Source organism: Octopus bimaculoides, chromosome 23 (assembly GCF_046866305.1).
Source record: "Octopus bimaculoides isolate indiv1 chromosome 23, ASM4686630v1, whole genome shotgun sequence".
NCBI classification, from domain to species: Eukaryota; Metazoa; Mollusca; class Cephalopoda; order Octopoda; family Octopodidae; genus Octopus; species Octopus bimaculoides.
In genome coordinates, this window is record NC_142950.1 from 23,770,917 (window position 1) to 23,790,916 (window position 20,000).

Here is a 20,000-nt window from a genome sequence, read left to right on the forward strand (position 1 = left end):
AGCTATCTGTCTGTCTAGCTATCTGTCTGTCTGTCTAGCTATCTGTCTGTCTGTCTAGCTATCTGTCTGTCTGTCTAGCTATCTGTCTGTCTGTCTAGCTGTCTGTCTGTCTGTCTAGCTGTCTGTCTGTCTGTCTGTCTGTCTGTCTGTCTAGCTATCTGTCTGTCTGTCTGTCTAGCTATCTGTCTGTCTGTCTGTCTGTCTGTCTGTCTGTCTGTCTGTCTGTCTGTCTGTCTGTCTAGCTATCTGTCTGTCTAGCTGTCTGTCTGTCTAGCTGTCTGTCTGTCTAGCTATCTGTCTGTCTAGCTGTCTGTCTGTCTAGCTGTCTGTCTGTCTAGCTGTCTGTCTGTCTAGCTGTCTGTCTGTCTAGCTGTCTGTCTGTCTAGCTATCTGTCTGTCTGTCTAGCTATCTGTCTGTCTGTCTAGCTATCTGTCTGTCTGTCTAGCTATCTGTCTGTCTGTCTAGCTGTCTGTCTGTCTGTCTAGCTGTCTGTCTGTCTGTCTGTCTAGCTATCTGTCTGTCTGTCTAGCTATCTGTCTGTCTGTCTGTCTGTCTAGCTGTCTGTCTGTCTGTCTGTCTAGCTGTCTGTCTGTCTACCTATCTACCTATCTATCTATCTATCTACCTATCTATCTATCTATCTATCTATCTATCTATCTATCTATCTATCTATCTATCTATCTATCTATCTATCTATCATCATGGACGGACGGTAGACACATCGGCTCCCATGTAAGTTGCATTTTTCACCTCTTAAAAGACCTATTTTGTTTTAAAATTTTGTATAAGTTGTGTATAACACAAAATACTTCGTGAACATATATTTTTCAAATCGGAAATAGCTCTATTTAGAGCCTTATTTCCAAAAATTCAAACATATCTTCCTCGTTCCTAGCCATATTCTTTAAAACGAATATGGCTAAGGTTTTCAACGAGGCCGACTTCCCGCTCCTAATGCCAGAGGCGAAAACACTTAATGCCGTTCCGCATGAACGCAGACAAGTGATGAAGAAGAGCAATGATTCTGAGTCAACTGCTGCTGCCTCAACCACCACCACTACCACCATCACGTGTACAAACTCTGCTGCTACAGCAGTCTTGCCTGCCACCGTCACCAGTGACAACAACAACAACAACGACAAAGACAACAACAACAACGACAACGACACAAATGTCCTTGCTAACACGACCACTGTCCTCACCACTGCTACTACCAGTGACAATAACAACAGCAACAACAACAGGACACCGACCTTCAACACCAACACCACCACTACTTCGACAAACTCTGCCGCCACTACCACCACCTTTGAACCTGGCAGTACCAACACCACTGTCAATACCACCATCAACAACTACAAGACGAACAAGATAAACAACAACACAAACGCCACAAACAACATATCTGCCAGCATCACAAAAACAAATTTTGCCGATGCAACGAAAGAAAAAAGAACAATATTAACATTCACCCAAAAACAAATCAATGATACAAAATCCCTTCTCACGAAAGAAGGTGACACTGTACAAATACACATACCAAAAGCAATCATTGAAAATACAAACAAGAAGCACATATCATACAGACTTATCAACAAGAAAACGAAGCGACTTGAGATTTGTCTCAAACCGATATGGCCCTTTCAAAGTCATGTTACTTGGGGACGAAAATTTGCCACGGTCCTAGTACGCTTTAAGAGCGAACAGTTAGCGAAGGAATTTTCAACACTCTCTCTCCACACAGATGACTTGGTGATGATACCGAGTTATCTTGGACAGAGAGTGACGAAGGTGACAGTAAAGAATGTCCCTTCACAAGTGGAAACACAGTGGATAGTAGGTTCTATATGCCTCGAAATGGAGGAGGCAAATATATTAGAAATTGCTACTGCAGAGGAGAAAAACTGGGAAGGAGGAAAAAAAGTCGAAGTCCTCCTCCACATCACTGAAGAGGAGTGCCAAAAGATCCCCACACACATCCAACTGGCAAAGGACCACAAGTTATATGTAGTGGTGGAAGGAAGGCGGCCACGTTGTTATGTATGCGGCAGCGAGGCACACCTCAAGGACAGTTGCCCAACCGCCGCCAACCAAAAAAAGCAACAAGGGCAACCACCAAAACCCGGAAAAAAACCCTACTACCAACACCACCATCAACAATCAAAACAAGAGAAACACAAGCAACACTGGCAACTGAGAAGACAACAGCATCTGCAAAAACAACAAGTGAGGAAGCAGGGGAAAAGAAAGAAAATTCCAAGACTGTTTCCCCCTCCCCCACATCACACACACCTCACACAAATAACAAGCCATCAGCACCAACAAAAACAGCAACACAACCACTCACACAAGCACACACAGACGCTCACAATTTGCCCCTACCCCCTTCCGATTCCTCAGAACCTTCGTCGGAAGATGAAAGTAATGAGGAATGGCAAATAGCCCAGAAAGGAAGGAGGAAGAGGAGCAAGAAAAGAAAAGCAAACACAAACAAAGCAGGGAGATACACAACTCCCGAAAACACTCCAGACACCAACACAAGCACACACAACTACAACACAAGCAACAAAACCCCAAAAGCAAGTACACACACAATGCTCACTGCCATCAACACAAAAAACTCAGAGTTGATGGAATGCATCAACACAAAAACAAACATAACAAACGAAGACATAAAAACCAGCAACCACCCATACACAACACCGCCAGAACACATCAAAATACTACACATAACACCAACCCTGCACCACACACTAAAATCTATTTTTCCAAAGGCAGTTGGCAAATGCCAAAAATACCTGGCGAAAAAACTATATAGTGATCTCCTCGAAGAAAACCCGAAGGAGGAGACACAAAAACTCTCAAACGGTAAGTGACTCTCTTTATAAAACTTTAACACTCAAATCAAAATGATGCTCAAGATTGGTTGTGTAAATGCGCGTGGCTTGGGGTCCCCTTGGAAACAAGGGTACCTCCTAAATGACATAAAGTCACATAAACTAGAAATCATAGCCATAAGCGAGACCAGACTCCATGATCCGCGGGCCCTATCGTCCATGTTTGGCAGACAGTTTAACATTTATTTTTCTCCCTGTCTGCCGAGAATGGGCGGTAGTGGCACGGCGGTACTCTTTCGCAAGAGTCTGGATCTCGAAGTAAAGACAGTATTCATAGACCCGGAGGGTAGATTGGTTGTTCTGGATGTCGATGGCAGCGATGGGTGTGCTTTTCGACTCGTATCAGTATACGCACCACCTTTAACAGGTAGGCCGGATTTCTTTCGACGTCTAGAAGTATTCCTAGGAACGTCTCGTCCTTTACTTTTAGTGGGGGATTGGAATGCTACCTTGGACACGCATCTAGACTATGTGGGCAGAGATAGGAATAGACGGGGATGCAAATGCCTCAAAGACCTGCTCAGACGCTTTCAACTGTCTGACAGGTACCGACTCGATTACCCGAATGCGCCAATGTGGACATGGACAAACCGCATCGGGTCGTCGAGATCGTATCTAGATAGAATACTGTGTAGGAGAGTAGATAGAGATAGCATAGGGTGTCCACAATTTCACATAGTCAGCTACACGGATCACAAACTTGTGACGTGTACGCTAGACTTAGATAAGACACATAGGCAGGGCTCCGGTTACTGGAAACTAAACGCGTCTTTCCCGTCGAGACCAGTTTTCAGAGACCGGATTAGCACGTTAGTAAAGAGGGCTTTGACAGGAGCCATCATCAATAACAAATGGTGGTTTGCCCTCAAGAGAGCAATAAAAGCAGAAGCGGTTAGGTATAGCAAAGCACTAGCCATAGACAGAAACAGAGTAGAGGGTGAACTAGTTAAGAAGCTAGAAGAGGCAATTAGAAGTGGCATCGCATCCGACGTTTTGGCGGCGAGGTTGGCCCTTGACCAACACTTCAACGCCAAACACGAAGGGTGCGTTGTCAGGGCTAGGATGCGTGCTCTAAGAAACGAAGGTGTTGGAGCCGCACGAGAGGCCCGGGTGGCGGAGGCGCAACAGGGCAACAAAGCCACCATTCGTTCTCTGGTGGACGAACAGGGGCGCGAACTGCTCGAGCCAAGCAAAATGTGTGAGGCCTTTCAGCGGCACTTTGCTCGACTGTTTGGGACGAATGGCGAGCGAGAACGCAGGGTGGACTTCAGTGCCTACCTGCACAGCCTGCCACGACTCTCGGCAAGAGAGGCGGAGTGCTGCGAAGGTGCCATCACGGCGGCGGAAGTGAGGGACGCGATGGCGGGATGCTCGAGGGACAAATCTCCGGGTTTGGATGGTCTGCCCTACGAGCTTTACAACTGTAAGCCAGACTTGTTTGGAGACGTCTTGGTGGCGGTGTACTGCAACTGGCAGCAAAACGGGAGCATTCCCGGTTTTGTGAGTCGAGGAGCCGTAACGCTGCTGAAGAAAGATCCAAACAAGGGGGACGTCATAGATAACTTTAGGCCCATCACTCTGCTCAATGCAGACTTGAAAATTTTGGCCAAGGTGTTAGCCAAGCGGTTGGCGCTTGTCATCGAGAAACTGATCGGCAAGGCGCAAACGTGCGCGGTGCCGGGCAGGAGCATCCATGACAACCTCCATCTGATGCGCTACATCATAGAGAGGGTAGTTAAGGAACCTGGCATGGGTGGGGCCCTGATCAATTTAGATCAATCGAAAGCTTTCGATAGGGTAGACCATCAATACTTGGAGGCTGTCCTCATAGCAGCCGGCTTCGGTCCCATTTTCCGCGGCTGGATGGCTGCCTTGTACAGAGGCATCCGTTCGGTAGTTCGCGTCAATGGGCATCTATCAAGACCCTTCGACATTGCACGTTCGGTCCGTCAGGGATGCCCCCTCTCGTCGCTTCTGTACGTGTTGACTCTCGAGCCACTACCGCGGAAGCTGGCGACGCTGAGGGGCATCCCGCGAGAGTTGGGATGCGGGACGAGCGTGTCGGCATACGCGGACGACGTCACCGTCATAGTGTCTAGCCAAAAGCACATCGAGCTTGTCGGCGAGACACTGAGAGACTACGAAGCGGTAACGGGAGCGAAAATCAACCGGGATAAGTCAGTGGGCTTGCGGCTCGGCACCTGGAGAAGCAACCCCATGCCGTCAAGTAGCGCCTCCGTCGTGGGACGTTGGACTGACGGTCCGGTTGAGATGCTCGGGGTCTGGTTTGGTCCAGACCTCCAAACGGAGAAGAACTGGGACGAGATAACGAGAAGGGTGGCCACTCTAGCCCGGCAATGGGCCGAGAGGAAGCTTTCCCTGAAAGGTCGGGCGGAGGTGGCGAACACGTACATCGCGTCCGTCATCTACTACCGCCTGACCGTCGTTCCTTGTCCCGACCCTACCATCACCAAACTGGAGCGCATCCTCTTCCGCTTCTTGTGGAAAGGAAGCGTTCCGATGGTTAGGCGATCCGTTTGCTGCCAACACCCGTTAAAAGGAGGACTGGGCATGCCGTGGTTGATGATGCGCAGACACGCGCTGAGACTGCGACATCTCCGGCTCTACGTAGACAGCGGTGAACAGGTGTGGTCACCGTTTGTGCGGCGCGCTTTCCCGCAGCTCGTCTCCATGACCGAACTGCAGTCATGGATCAAGAAGAGGCCGAGGAAGGGCGAATGGCACCGCGAGTGTCGCGCTGCTCTTCGGCAACTCCAACAACCCGGGTCAACCTTGAGCGACTGCATCACAACTAACGCATTCTATAGTGGATTAGTGGAGGGAAGGTACGACGACGATCTCGGGGCGAACCTGGGCGTCGACGAGGAATACCTGACCCGCCTGTTTAAGACGACCTTCGGGCCGGGACCTATGGACAACTTCCAGAGATCCCTGGCCTGGCAGTGCTATCGAGAAGCACTACCCGTTCGGGATAAGCTCTACAGGCATGGCTCGAGAAACACGGGGCCGACCTGTCCGAGATGCCGGCAGAGCGACGAAACCGTTCTGCACGCACTCGTACAGTGTCCCACCATTTCCGAGCTGTGGGCTTACGTCGAACAACTGCTATCGCGTGTGGGACGAGTCGGTCTATCAGCCGAGTCTATCGTGAATATTGTCGCGCCTCCTTCCTTTAAACGGGAAGGAAGAGCTATTTTCATCGTACTTGTGGCTATGGCGAAAGAATGTGTATGGTGGACGCGTCTGAAAGGTCTAGAGACAAAGACTTTCCTCTCTGGGCAATATCTCATCAACTTCTTCAAGTATCACCTGAAGAGGAAGTTGAGAGTAGAAAGGGAAGTCTTGTCTAGTGAATGCTTCAAAAAAAGATGGGTGAATGTAGCAAGGATGGCACGTGTGAACGACGGAGCCATCTTGAGCATAACCCTATGAACAAGAAAAAATAAATAAAACAAAAAGGCAAAAGAGAGTCACTTACTGTTATAGTTTCTTCAATGAGAATATTGACCAAGGTTACCGTGGTCTTTTCCGTAGGCTTTTCCTTCCACGGCTAAACCTAAACTGTCCTCCCCTCTTTTTACACGAGAACATTACTGTGTGATACACGATCCCTATTGATCGGCCTTTCCTTTTCTTTTTTTTCGATCCCTTTTGATCGAACTGCCCCTTTTTCCCTTCCTACGATCCCTTTTGATCGACACCACCAATTTTTTTTTTTTTTTTTCTTTTTTTTTTTTCCTTCCTTTCCCCCTTCCAAAAAGAAAAGCTCTACATTGTATTTGTCCCATCTTCGTTGAGCCCTGTGTGGCTAATAAAAGAAATGTATCTATCTACTTATATATATATATATGTATATATATATATATACATATATATATATAAGGTTTTTAAACTTTTAAATTTTCATATTCAAAAGAGACAGAGACTTCAAATTCGATATATCGATTTATTCACCACTCTATGTTAACATCCTCTGGAAAAATTATTATATATATATATATATAATATATATAACACATACATGTATATATATATATATGCACGCGCACACACACACATATACACAAACATAAATATATATTTACTCAAACACACACGTATTTATACGGTTTGCGTGTGTCTATATTTTGAAAAAACTTTTATACTAACGAAGCTAAATACTTATATTCTATTTGTATAACTATTTTCGGATGAAATGCTAGGAGTATGTGCAAACATGTATGTGCATTATCACTTATCTGTGTATGTGTCAAACGGTTCGTATGTAAAGACAAGTAGATTTGTCTCTAAATATTCCTTCGTCACATGTATAAAGTTAACAAACGATTATATGTGAACGTACGTAATATGCAAACACTTCGCACGAGAAGGTTCTGTTTCGTTTATTAAATCACGGCAAAACCCCATAGCAAATATGCTCAGCCTTGCAGACTGGCGGCAATCTTATTGATGTTCGCTTTGAATCTTTGTAGGCAGGGTTTCTGTTTGGCAGAAAATTGTATGAAACGAGGGAATAGTCTGAATATTGAAGTTGCGAGCGGGGAGGAGATGCGTGTGTATTTCCTACGAGAGTTATTGGAAATGAAACGCTGCAGGGATGATGCGTTGAAAAGGCGTTTGTGTCAAGAGGGCTTTGCTGACAGTGGTGATTAGAAAAACAGTGGCAATATAGTAGTAGTAGTAGCAGCAGTAACAGCAGTGTTAGTAGTAAGGATTGTAACGATGGTGGTTGAACATATAGATGAATTACAATTTAGGTCGGAGGAGCAACGGTAGAGTCATTATTGTCTAGATATCGAACGGCCTCTGCTTTGAACGGTTCAGAATTTGCGTGGATCTCCTGCGGTTTCCGATATAGGAATTGTTTATAATTTGGGAGCGTACTGGTGCATTGTAGAAGGAAAAAAAAAAAATTTAAAAATATGTATTTGCGGAGCCTAAAGTTTATAGGAAAAATTACGAAAAGTTGTTCCTGAGAGGTTGTAGTGTTGTAAGAGTGATTTTGCAATATGAGTAGTGTTTATATCGTGTCGCTATTGGACAAGACCAAGTTGTCCTGCTCATATTGTTGGATGTTTTTAAAGTCTCTGTTATACCAGAATGAATGAGCTGCATGGAGCGAGTGCATGTATTTACTTATGTAGGCATAGGTATGTAAGCCTATGTGTGTGTATCTCCTCTCTCTCTCTCTCTTTCTCTCTTTCTCTTTCTCTCTCTCTCTCTCTTTCTCTCTCTCTCTCTCTCTTTCTCTCTCTCTCTCTCTCTTTCTCTCTCTCTCTCTCTCTCTCTCTCTCTCTCTCTCTCTCTCTCTCTCTCTGTGTGTGTAAAATCAAAATAAGCAACAAGGATACTCAAAGTTACTGCAGTACGATCGTTTCATGCTTAAATAAATTGAGTCACATGAAACGATCGTACTGCAGTAACCTTGAATATCCTTGTTACTTATTTTGATTTTTGATCACCTTATTTTTTGGAATTGTTTGGATAATACCATACCAAATTCTGGTGCCTAAACTTAAGTACCATATTCACTTTGAATTTATATATATGCGCATACATCTATGTATGCATATATTTATAAAATCAGAAAGTCTGAGAGGTGGATACAGTTTTAGCATTTACATTTGATCCCCAGAAGATTGCAGCCTTTTCATAATCTTCACGTAATATGTTAATTTGAACATTCTAAACTAAATACGTATATTTTACATCAAATGTATATTTAATATTATATAATAATATAATTGTATGTTCACATAGAGATCTATAATAGAGAAAACTAACTCATATATATAATATACATCCAGGAACATCATATTGTTCATTATTCAATGTTACCTCTGTTACATAACTGAATACAACTGTTACACAAAAAATACATTCTTTTTATGCACATTGTTTTATGGAAAGCAAAAATTCGAAAATTCGATTGTAAAGGAAACCGTCGAAATATTTACTGCTTGTATGTTTTAGATTTTCGGTAGCCGATTCATTGTAGGAGTAGTAACCGTAAAACCTGATTGATTCTCTGAAACCAACTCTCTACTTTATACATTATATTTTTGTACACACAAACGCACGTACACACATACGCGCACGAACATACACACACCGACACTTACACACGCACATGTGTATATATATATATATATATATATATATATATATATATATATATATATATATATATATATCATAATACAAATAATGTGAGTATATGCATATATACGTACATGTATGTACATACCTACATCTACATGTATATATAGATGCATATCTGGGTACAGGACGTCACAAAAAAAAAACGTGGACAAAATGAAAAACAGAACATAAACAGAGCAGAGAAAACACACAGGCCATAGAGAACATTTCCTTCATCAGCTACCATTATACTAAACTAAGCGTTTCGAAGAGTTAGGGCTACTATCACGTTATAGAAACATCAATATGTGTGTGTGTGTGTATTTCTGAAATATCAATCACATCAGGGAGTAAGTGTTGCCGTTGTGGCGTTCATCCATTTATCGAGAGCATTAGCAGTGTGAATATATATTTAGAATTGAGTATCAAGCCTGGAAGGCAGAATCAGTTTACTAGTATCTCACTACCTATGCCCTCACCCTTGTCCTGGATATAGAGTGCTTTTAAATAAATAAATCGGTAAAATAAATAAATTGTCATTGTAACCGCTATTTTAACTGAAGTATCTCTTGGTCTTCGTTGACAGCGTGTTGTGTTTATTGTGGGTTAACACTTTGGAAATGACTGTACAGAAAATGTCTTCTCGTTAATGATGACGAACAACAAGGACAATACAAGAACAATAACTTGATCAAATAAGACAACGCAGGTGTTGTTAAAGCTAGAACAGCAGCAGTAGCAGCAGCAACAGTAGCAGCAGCAACAGTAGCAGCAACAACAATCATCCGAAGTTGTGAACGGAAGATGACTTTTAAATAACACAACAAGAAAGGTTGACAACGGTAACATTGAATAATGAACAATATATGTCTAATCCTGATTTAAAGAACAACAAAAGTGAAAGCAACGGCAGATATTCACACACAAAACATTATCAAAGCATGTCAACAAGAGCAGACGACACAGAATTAAGGGTGAACGTGGACTCCTTTTACCCGGATCTCATTTCGTAAGTTAAACTTTTCTTCATTTACCTAGTTACACGTTGCCCTCTTTCGTTTTTTTTTCTGAATTTTGTTTTATTTTCTATTTATCTTGCTTTCTTCTTCTTTGTTTCTTTTCTACAAGTTAGCAGATTTAAGTAATTAGCACTGAAAAAGAAGTGAAACTAAGACAGTATTTTGCTACTTTTCCTGTTAAATTAACATGATGGATTACATGTACAAAGATGTAATATAATGAAAGGCTGTTTTATGTTTTTCTCAACGGCATTAAAAACGTGACTCAAAGTAGCAGCGATCAGATATCTAAACTAAAACAAAAAACAACGACTAGAAAATAGATCCTAACTTTTACTCTAAAGTATTCAAACTAATATAGTTCTTTTCTTTTTTTTACTTTGCCATGAACAGACCAGATGGCTACGTCGATAGTTAATAGTGATCACAGCTCTCAACGGTTACATTCATCTTTACTGCATGTAGACATCTTAAGGTGCAAACACACACATACACACACGGACATACATAAAGGGTTTCTGCACATTCATATATGTGTGTATGTCTCTACAATTCTGCGATATATATCAACGTAGGATATATAAACTTGCCGAGACAATATAAACCCTTTTTACGAATGAAATCTCAGGGGATATTTGTTTTGAATGAAGCGAGTTACAGATACTTCACTATTACTGTCGATGTCATGAGAGCAGCGAAACAATGATTGGCCTATTGGAAACCGATAACCAACTGTGATATAAAATATGCGCATAAAAATAACTAGTATTAACCTATGCAGCACGCACACAATATATTCACTATATTGTAATCTTTCTTAATAAACACATTGGTTTGCTATTTTCATACCAGTCGACTTTTTCGTCTGACAACATGAGGAGATAGAAACATTGTCCTGGAACTTATAGCTATTGTGTCTATTGTCAACTACGCAATGAGAGAGTCGTGAGCAACTTTAAATACTTCGCACGCATAAAAAGGTTTTCTGCTTAATCAATAAATAGAAAGACTGACACAAATGTAATTCTTATCTCTACAGACACAGTAACTATGACATAAGTCGTCTCTTAAGTCCTCTGTTAATCTTATAAGCGCCATTTTGGCTATATTTTTTTAATGGCATTTAAATATGAGCTCAACTTCTGAGTGGGGTTTTAGTAGCTTTCCTGCCTGACCGGCATCTAGTGTTGCTGGGTGCATAGAACTCACTGATCCTATAGGCGTATTATATCTTGATCAAGATCATATATATATATGTGTGTGTGTGTGTACGTACACACACACATGTATGTATGTATATATATATATATATATATATATATATATATATATATATTAGAAAAAATAATAAGGTACTTATTTTTTCTAATATATAATTCCTGTACATCACCTCCAAGCCTTCTGATATATATATATATATATATATATATATATATATATATATATATATATATATATATATACTAGCAGAAATATCCAGCGTTGCCTGGATTAAAGAAAAAAACGAAATTCGAAAATGCCTTTTAGATCTCTAACATGACACATGGATTATGCAGTTCTCAACAGTAATTAGCTGAGGTACAAACTATTAATGTCAATAACATATTTTGTCCAATGTTCTCACTGTTAAAATTGTTAAAAAAAGTTCTTTGTCTTTGCAATCACCTTCAATTGTCAGTACTTATTTGAAACACATTGAACCTGGAAATGCATAAACTTGAGAAGAACCAGCCTGCAGGCACTCCTCTCCTATTAAAAAGTACATCAACTCCATGCAAAATACATTTAAATGAGCATTCATTATAACGGCATTCCCACATGCATTCTTTTCAAGTTATTTCGATGTTACACTTGCTTGCCCTAAACCTTAGTGCACGCAAATGGAGAAAACGTTCACTGCGTATATATCGATCGCTGTACGCCAGCGTCTAACAGCTTTGGCTTTTTAATGCACAAAAAATTGAAATTATTTTTTTTCTGTGCCTCTGATTAAAATTTTCGAAAAACAAACCCAGCCACATTACTTGGAAAAAAATAATTTTTATTGTGCTGGTTTTTCGTAAAATTTCGCGCATGGGAAAGGCAACAAAATCGCCCCTCCCCACTTTGAATGGGATATTCCTTATTTAAACGCATGAATCACTTATACGAAACCAAGTCACCAACATGTTACGCTGCTTATTTTAAAGATTATTCCTTTATTCTTTTACTTGTTTCGGTCATTTGATTGCGGCCATGCTGCAGCACTGCCTTAAAGGGTTTTAGTCGAAGAAATCGACCCTGGGACTTATTTTTTGTAAGCCTAGTACTTATTTTATCCGTCTCATTGACCGGATCGCTGCATTACGGAGACAAACACACAAGTATGTTGTCAAGCAACGGTGGGGAGACAAACAAAGACACACACGCATAAATGCATACATATGTATACGACGGACTTCTTTCAGTTTCCATCTACTAAATCCACTTACAAGGGTCTGGTCGGCCCGAGGCTATAGTAGGAGACACTTGCCCAAGGTCTCACGCAGTGGGATTGAACCCGGAACCATGTGGTTGGGAAGCAAGCTTCTTACTACGCAGTCACGCCTGCGCCTATTAGGGGACTATCTAATATAGCATTCCCTCTTTTTAACAAATTTCCTTGAATCTCACACCTTCCACAGTACTTAGTTTTACGACCATTCTTTTTAAACTCAAGCCTCCCAACAATTTGTCCTCCATTCTCTCTTTTCTGTTTTTCACATTTTCATACCCGTCTCTCTGACTCCTCCTCCCTCTCACTTTTTATTATCATACAAGGTTATGAGTTGAAATCTCGCCGAAGTAAAATTTACTTTTAAACTTTCCTGGGTCGATAAAATGAATATCAATCAAGTACTGGAATCGATTTAAATGATTCACTCCTTCTCACAAACATTCTGGTCCCGTACTTATGATTGAAATATTTTGCTGAACATAATATTCTCTTTTCAAACATTGATAATTTTCTGACAATATTTAAGACAGCATTTCTAGACAATAAAATAGAAGAATTTATCAAAGAAAAGAATATAACATTCATACGTCTTTCCGGAGGGAACAGCTTTCTATGAAACCCTAGTGTTAAAGAATGTCTGCAAGACACAAAAATGTTCTATCGTAATTGATGATAGCACAAATATTTTAGTTACTCACATTTTAGCTATTGTCGTAAGATGGTTTTTATTTTGAATAAACATGGTATCATAGACGTACTGTTCGATACTGTAGTCATGTTAACCAGCTTGTATACGTAAAAAGTGAGTTTAAAGAAACCAAGTTCTTAATGGACCGTATATGATATATCCTGTGTTTGAAAAATAGATACATCAACGACAATAAGAGAATAAAACAAGAGACAGGAAAGGAAGTAAAAAGTATAGGAGTGAAATATCAGTGCATCAAGTTTTATATCTTTACCCAAAAGAAGAATAAAATTAACAGCGGTGACACTGGCATGCGTTACCATCTCTATATCTCACAGTATAGGACGTTTGTTTCACCAAGGTACTGTGAACTAGAGTGTTGTTTCCAAAGAATTGTCAGATACATCATTTTAGTCTACACGATCCACTGTTGATAATTCGGTTATTACTAAATACTCGGTCTGAGAGCTTTTGTGATAAATTGTGTTCGTTAGGGATTCTGTTGGGGTAATATTTGTTGGGATGTATTTGTGTTATAGTACTGCGTCCCCGTTGAAGCATCATATTTCACATATATACCTATTCCTACGATTGCGCACCTCTTACCCGTTTTATTATTTGATCACAAGAAAGTGTGTGTATTAACGAATGGTTCAGATGTTTAAAAAATCAAGAAAATTTATTTAGTTTAGAACAGAAACTGTTAAAACAAGCATCATTCAGTACACATACGGTTTCGGGTTTCTACAGTTACAGTTGTATAAACCAATGTGTTCTGTATATCAGAAAAATACAAATCTTATAGATGCAGAGATTTGAAACTGAAATAATCGAGTAACAATTTTCACTGATTTAATTTGATCCATATAATATTTATAGATTATTCAAACTCTTATTGTATAATTTTTTAACAAGAGCTGCCATTGAAATTTTAAGAAAGCCTTTTACATGAGTTCGCAAGATAACCATGAGAAAAAAAAATTCCTAAAATATCCAATTTAAATAGAAATATAATAGTTTCTTTTATTTTCATGGAAATATTCAATAGTTATTTCTCTTCAGCTCTTCTTAATGGAATAAACAATTTGTGATTTTCTTCTTTTTTATAAAATTCTTTTTTAAGCATCTTTTGCTTACAGCTCTTTCTTCCAAATTCTGATTAATTCATTTCCGATTTCCCTCGAGCAATATTCTATATCATTTTCTACTAATCTAGTTATACATTTTTTGCCCTCTCTGCCTTTAACAAATTAGAGTTTTTTTGTTTTGGCACAACTCATTAGCAAGAATATTTTTTGAACGCACACTGACAAATGTGGTAAGAAGGTTGAATTAGCCATAATGTTAGATAAAAAAATTCTATTTTGTATTATAAGGTCTATTTTTTTATATCTTTAACTTGTACTGTTATTCAGTAATATTTTCTGTAGAGATCTGCACTTAAACAATAACACAATTGAACATCAAATTAATTTAGTTTGCTTTCAGGTACAATGGGCAGGAAGTGGGCAGCCAGAGCAATGATAGACGTGAGAGAGTTCTGAAGGCAAAGCAGCATGTATTTGGTTCTGTGATTGCATAACTTATCATAAATTCTCCTGCCAGTATCAACTTCGATAACCTTCAATTCGTTTTGGGAATAATGAAATAAATCTTCAACTTCATAGAAATATTATTGTAATAACTGTTTATCACAAAGGCGACTTTATTCAAGTTTAAGTATGTTATGGCAATTTGTTACGACCACTTCTTGAATATGTAGGAAATCTGGTAGTCACAACAGAGGTGTTAAATCATTGCCTGCTCCATTCTTGATATGAAATCAATTGGGGCTATTGGACAGTATGATCAATAGCCCCCAAGAGCTATTATCGCCAGTGACGGCAAATATATCTACTTCAGCCTTCAAAACCACACACATGCTTTTCTCGTACTATTCTTTTCCTTCTCTTCCTGAAGAAGAGCCATGCTTGAAAGATCACATTGCCTCCTTCTTTTTTTATCTTAAACTGAGCATGAACCTAATACTTTCACTGTGTACATCCTTTTGACTTCTGTTGTTTGTGTTTTTATTTTTGATATCCACGGAATACTTTGTGGAAACGTGTTTAGGAACACCACGACTTAAGCCGAACCATCTGGCTCTGAGATATGTACATGACATCTTCATACTTGGGCCTCACATGGTAGAAACACAATACAGCTGGATCATGTGACCTACAATACAGTTCCCAGTAATAACTAAATGATAATAAACTTACCTTAGTTGAGGTGCTAACTCGCACTTGATGAAGATTCACGATAGCTGTATTTCACAAAAACACATTCATCGGAGAATATTTGAAAATAGTCACTAATTCATGTGAAATGAAAAGGATCGTCCGAAGCCAACAGTCTCAAAGTGAGGTGCTAAAACTTCAAGGACCTTTCTTTCGCACCTTAGCTCTAGGGAGTGGAGCCTTAGAACTTTTAGCCTGTCCCTGTAGCTCATCTTTTATACTGAATCAATGATCGTGAAGTAACAGCATTAGAACGTCTTGAGATCCGCTATTAATTTGAGACTTCACATACACGTATGTATGTTTTAATACATACATATACATATTTGTCTGCCTATCTTTCTATCTATTTTATCTAGCTACTTAGTGCTGTCTCAATCACGTTCTCTCATACACACAGGCACGGACACCTACACACACACTCACACAGTCACAAACACAAACACACGCACATACATGTATGTATAATATGTATGGTTTTATATACACCCATACATATCTATCTATATTTCTATCTATTTTGTCTTGATACCCGGTGCTGTCTCAATCTCTTTCTCTCAGTTACACACACACACATACACACACACACACACACACACACGTACAAACATTCTTCCACTTGCATCCATGAAGTTTCTGAAATGTCATAGTTTTATCTTCATCCGAATATTCTGTTTTCAGGTATTTTTCATAAACACCACCAGCGTGTACAGACGTTTCTCAGTTTGCCTTCGTATGGACGTGTGTTGATGCATATGTGTATACGGATACCAGTATGTGTATTTATGTGCGTATCTATCTATCTATCTATCTATCTAGCCACATATATAGATATGTATATATACATATGTATATATAGACATATATATACATGTATGTATATACATGTATATGTATTGTATACATGTATATATATGCACATGTATGTATATACATGTATATATATATATATATATATATATGTATATATATACACATGCATATATATACATGATTGTATATATATACATGTATATATATATATATATATATGCACAATATGTATATATACATATAAATGTGTGTGTATATATACATATATACACGTATATATACATATAGACATACATAGATATATACGTATATATATATATATATATATATGCACAATATGTATATATACATATAAATGTTTGTGTATATATACATATATACACGTATATATACATATAGACATACATAGATATATACGTATATATATATATATACATATATGCATATGTATATATGTATATATACATATACACACGCACACACACACACACACACACATACACACACACACATATATATACATATATAATTTTTGTTCAGAATGAGATAAAAAAACCAAGGCTGTGAATATTTTAGAACATTTATAAATAGGTCTTACAGCTGTTTCCGGGATATTTATTATATCCCTTCATCGGAGACGGTATGAGAAAATGGTTAAGTAATAGTTAATTTAGATAAGATACGAAATAGAGAGTGAAGTGGAGGAATGAAAATAGATGTGAAATATGCAGTGATGCCTAAATAATGGATCTACAAATGCAATATCCCTGCATATCTCACATTTATTTTCATACCTCCACTTCACTCTCTATTTCGTATCTTATCTAAATCAACTATTACTTAACCATTTTCTCACACCGTCTCCGATAAAGGGATATGATAAATATCCCGGAAACAGCTGTAAGACCTTCTATTTATAAATGTTCTAAAATCTTCACAGCCTTGGTTTTTTCTCATTCTAAATTAAGTTTTTTTGTATATACACACGCTGATATATGACCTACGTTGGACTCTTTATTCGCATAATCTCCGAACCTGGAGCTTAACTATGGTCTATCCATAGCACTTACTCAGCATTACCTGACACCTTTGGGTCTTACTAACACCATTACCTCTCATAACCTACGTATATATATATACATCTATACATATGCATGTATACATATACACCTATACATATACATCTATATATATATATATATATATATATATATATATATATATATACAGGCAAATGTTGGCATAGGGAAGATGGTACAAACTGCCGGTTTACTCACTCGAGATCCCGCAAAACGACAGGGAGCTTAAGGAGAAAAACGTTCCTGAGGAAAGGCACCATTCGCCTCCAAAGAAAAAAAATATGTAAAAGCATTGCGCTCTTCAGATGTTATGCGCAAGGTAGCAGCTGAGCCCTGATGTAGAGGATGCAGAAGTACACGTATCAAAATATACCATACTGAAGATCGATCGTCTCATTGCAACAGCTCAGATACTTGGAAAGGCTGAAACAGCTAAGACTTTACTCCCTGGAGTGAAGGCAGGAGAGGTATGCAGTAATATACATCTGGAAGATCCTGGAAGGAATTGTACCAAATTTTGGCATTGAAAGCTACACCAATGCTAGAACGGGTCGACACTGCACAGTGCCAAAGATTCCAGCAATGCCATCGCGCCTCAGGACCATTTACTGCGACAGCCTGGTTTTACAGGTACCTACACATTTTTAGTATTCTCTCAAAGAGCCTGAGGAACCTACACAAAGTGGATGTAGGTGTTTTGAAATCAAAACTGGACCTCTTCCTATCGAGAGTCCCAGATAAACCTATCTTACGGCAAGAGGTTCAAATGAAGGTAGCGACATCAAACACCATTCTTCACCAAGTGCCACATATTGAGGGAGGCTCTCAGTAATAACAGAGTAGCAAAACGGTGGTGCCCCAGCATGGTCACAGCTCTGAGCTGAAGCTACAAAAAGAAAAAGAAAAAGAACTATATATATATATATATATATATATATATATATGTATATATATGTATGTATACAAGTGAGATAATAGTTTCAGGATTGATATTGAAAGTATTAAAACTGAAAGTATCTCACATTACAATAGAGATGTTATTGTTTCACGTTTGACATGTAATACTGAAATAGTGTAAGAAATAAGAGATGGCTCTGGGATAGCATTAGGCAAGAAGCTGAAAATATTGTGGCCCATGACACTGCATGGAGCCTAAGTAAGGCATGTGTAAAATTTGAATGAAATCGGCGGTGTAGTTCTCGAGTTTTAGTGATGCACATATACAGATAGACACACATCAGTTATATATATATATATATATATATATATATATATATATATATATATATATATATATATATATATATATATATATCACTACTACTTTATCTCCCTTTCTTAGCTCTCCCGTGTGACCCTTCTGTCCGGTATTCGCCATGATAGTTCGCTAACCACTACACACATTTTTTCTCTCCTTGTTTCTCTCCTTGTTTCTTTCTGTGTTCCTTTCTGTGGAAGAGCGTAGGCTCGAAACGTTAAAGACTTTTTCAATTCCGAGCGTTATACTAATACATCTGTTTGTTTTCTACACCACCTGTCTTCGTCTGTTGTTTTTTTTTTGTGAATTCTCCCTATTTATACATATATATACTGTTGTGTGGGGGGAGAGTCATTCTCTTTTAGTGTCTTATAGTCCATAAACGAAATATATATATATATCGAGTAGGTACCCAAAAGAAACCGGAATTTTGCAGTATTATTTTATTCATAGTTTTACATGTTTGCACTTTTATTACCTCCAAAGTATTCTCCATATGAAGCAACGCATCGGTTCAGGCGCATTTTCCACTATTCAAAGTGGTGATAGAACTCTTTCGAAGTGATGCCTTTTAATGCATCCATCGTTTTTTTCTTCACTTCTTCCACACGTGACAGTTCCGTAGCACCAGCTTTCGTCACCAGCGATGACCTTCGAAAAAAGATCCGGATCAACTTCCAACTGTTCTTTTAGTTCACGACATGCATTCAATCGTGATTGCTTTTGATCTTCCGTGGACAAGCGAGGCACGAATTTTGCTGCAACTCTTTTCATTCGCAATTCCTCGCTCAAAATTCGTTTGTAGGAATTCCAGGACACATCAGGCATATCAATAAGTTCGTCAATTGTACGATCTCGGCCGACGACGCCGGTCAGCAGACTGATGTCTAAGGGTTGCACCAAGTAGTTTTTAGCCTGAACTACAATGGGCTTGTCCCACAGAGAACGTTTCCGGTTACTTTTGGGTACCCCCCTCGTATATATATATATATATATATATATATATATATATATATATACACAATTAAACCTTGGGAGAGGCATTATGCCGGTAATAAACACACGCACTGGTTCAGTCCTTTATATATATATGTGTGTGTGTGTATGGGTGTGTGTATATACATAATATGTATGTATGTATATCTGAATGTATGTATATATAAGTAATCTGTATACATAGAATTATTTTCTTGTATAGTTAAACAGCATGATGTTCTCCCCAGAACTAATAACATTGTCAAATATTTCCTAAAGCAATTAGAATTTAGAGATGTTCAAGTATATACACTCACACATATGTTTACGACGAATAAACTCATACACACACA

The 20,000-nt window shown here is 38.9% G+C and overlaps 1 protein-coding gene across 1 annotated transcript in view; it reads left to right on the top strand.

Moving 5' to 3' along the window:
• LOC128250610 (uncharacterized) overlaps nt 1–20,000 on the top strand; it is a 559,608-nt gene that overhangs the window by 123,534 nt on the left and 416,074 nt on the right. The window contains exon 5 of the mRNA XM_089340726.1: nt 9,647–10,069. Coding sequence (XP_089196852.1) covers nt 9,927–10,069 — 143 coding nt within the window. The 5' untranslated portion in view covers nt 9,647–9,926. The remainder of the gene's footprint in view (nt 1–9,646; nt 10,070–20,000) is intronic.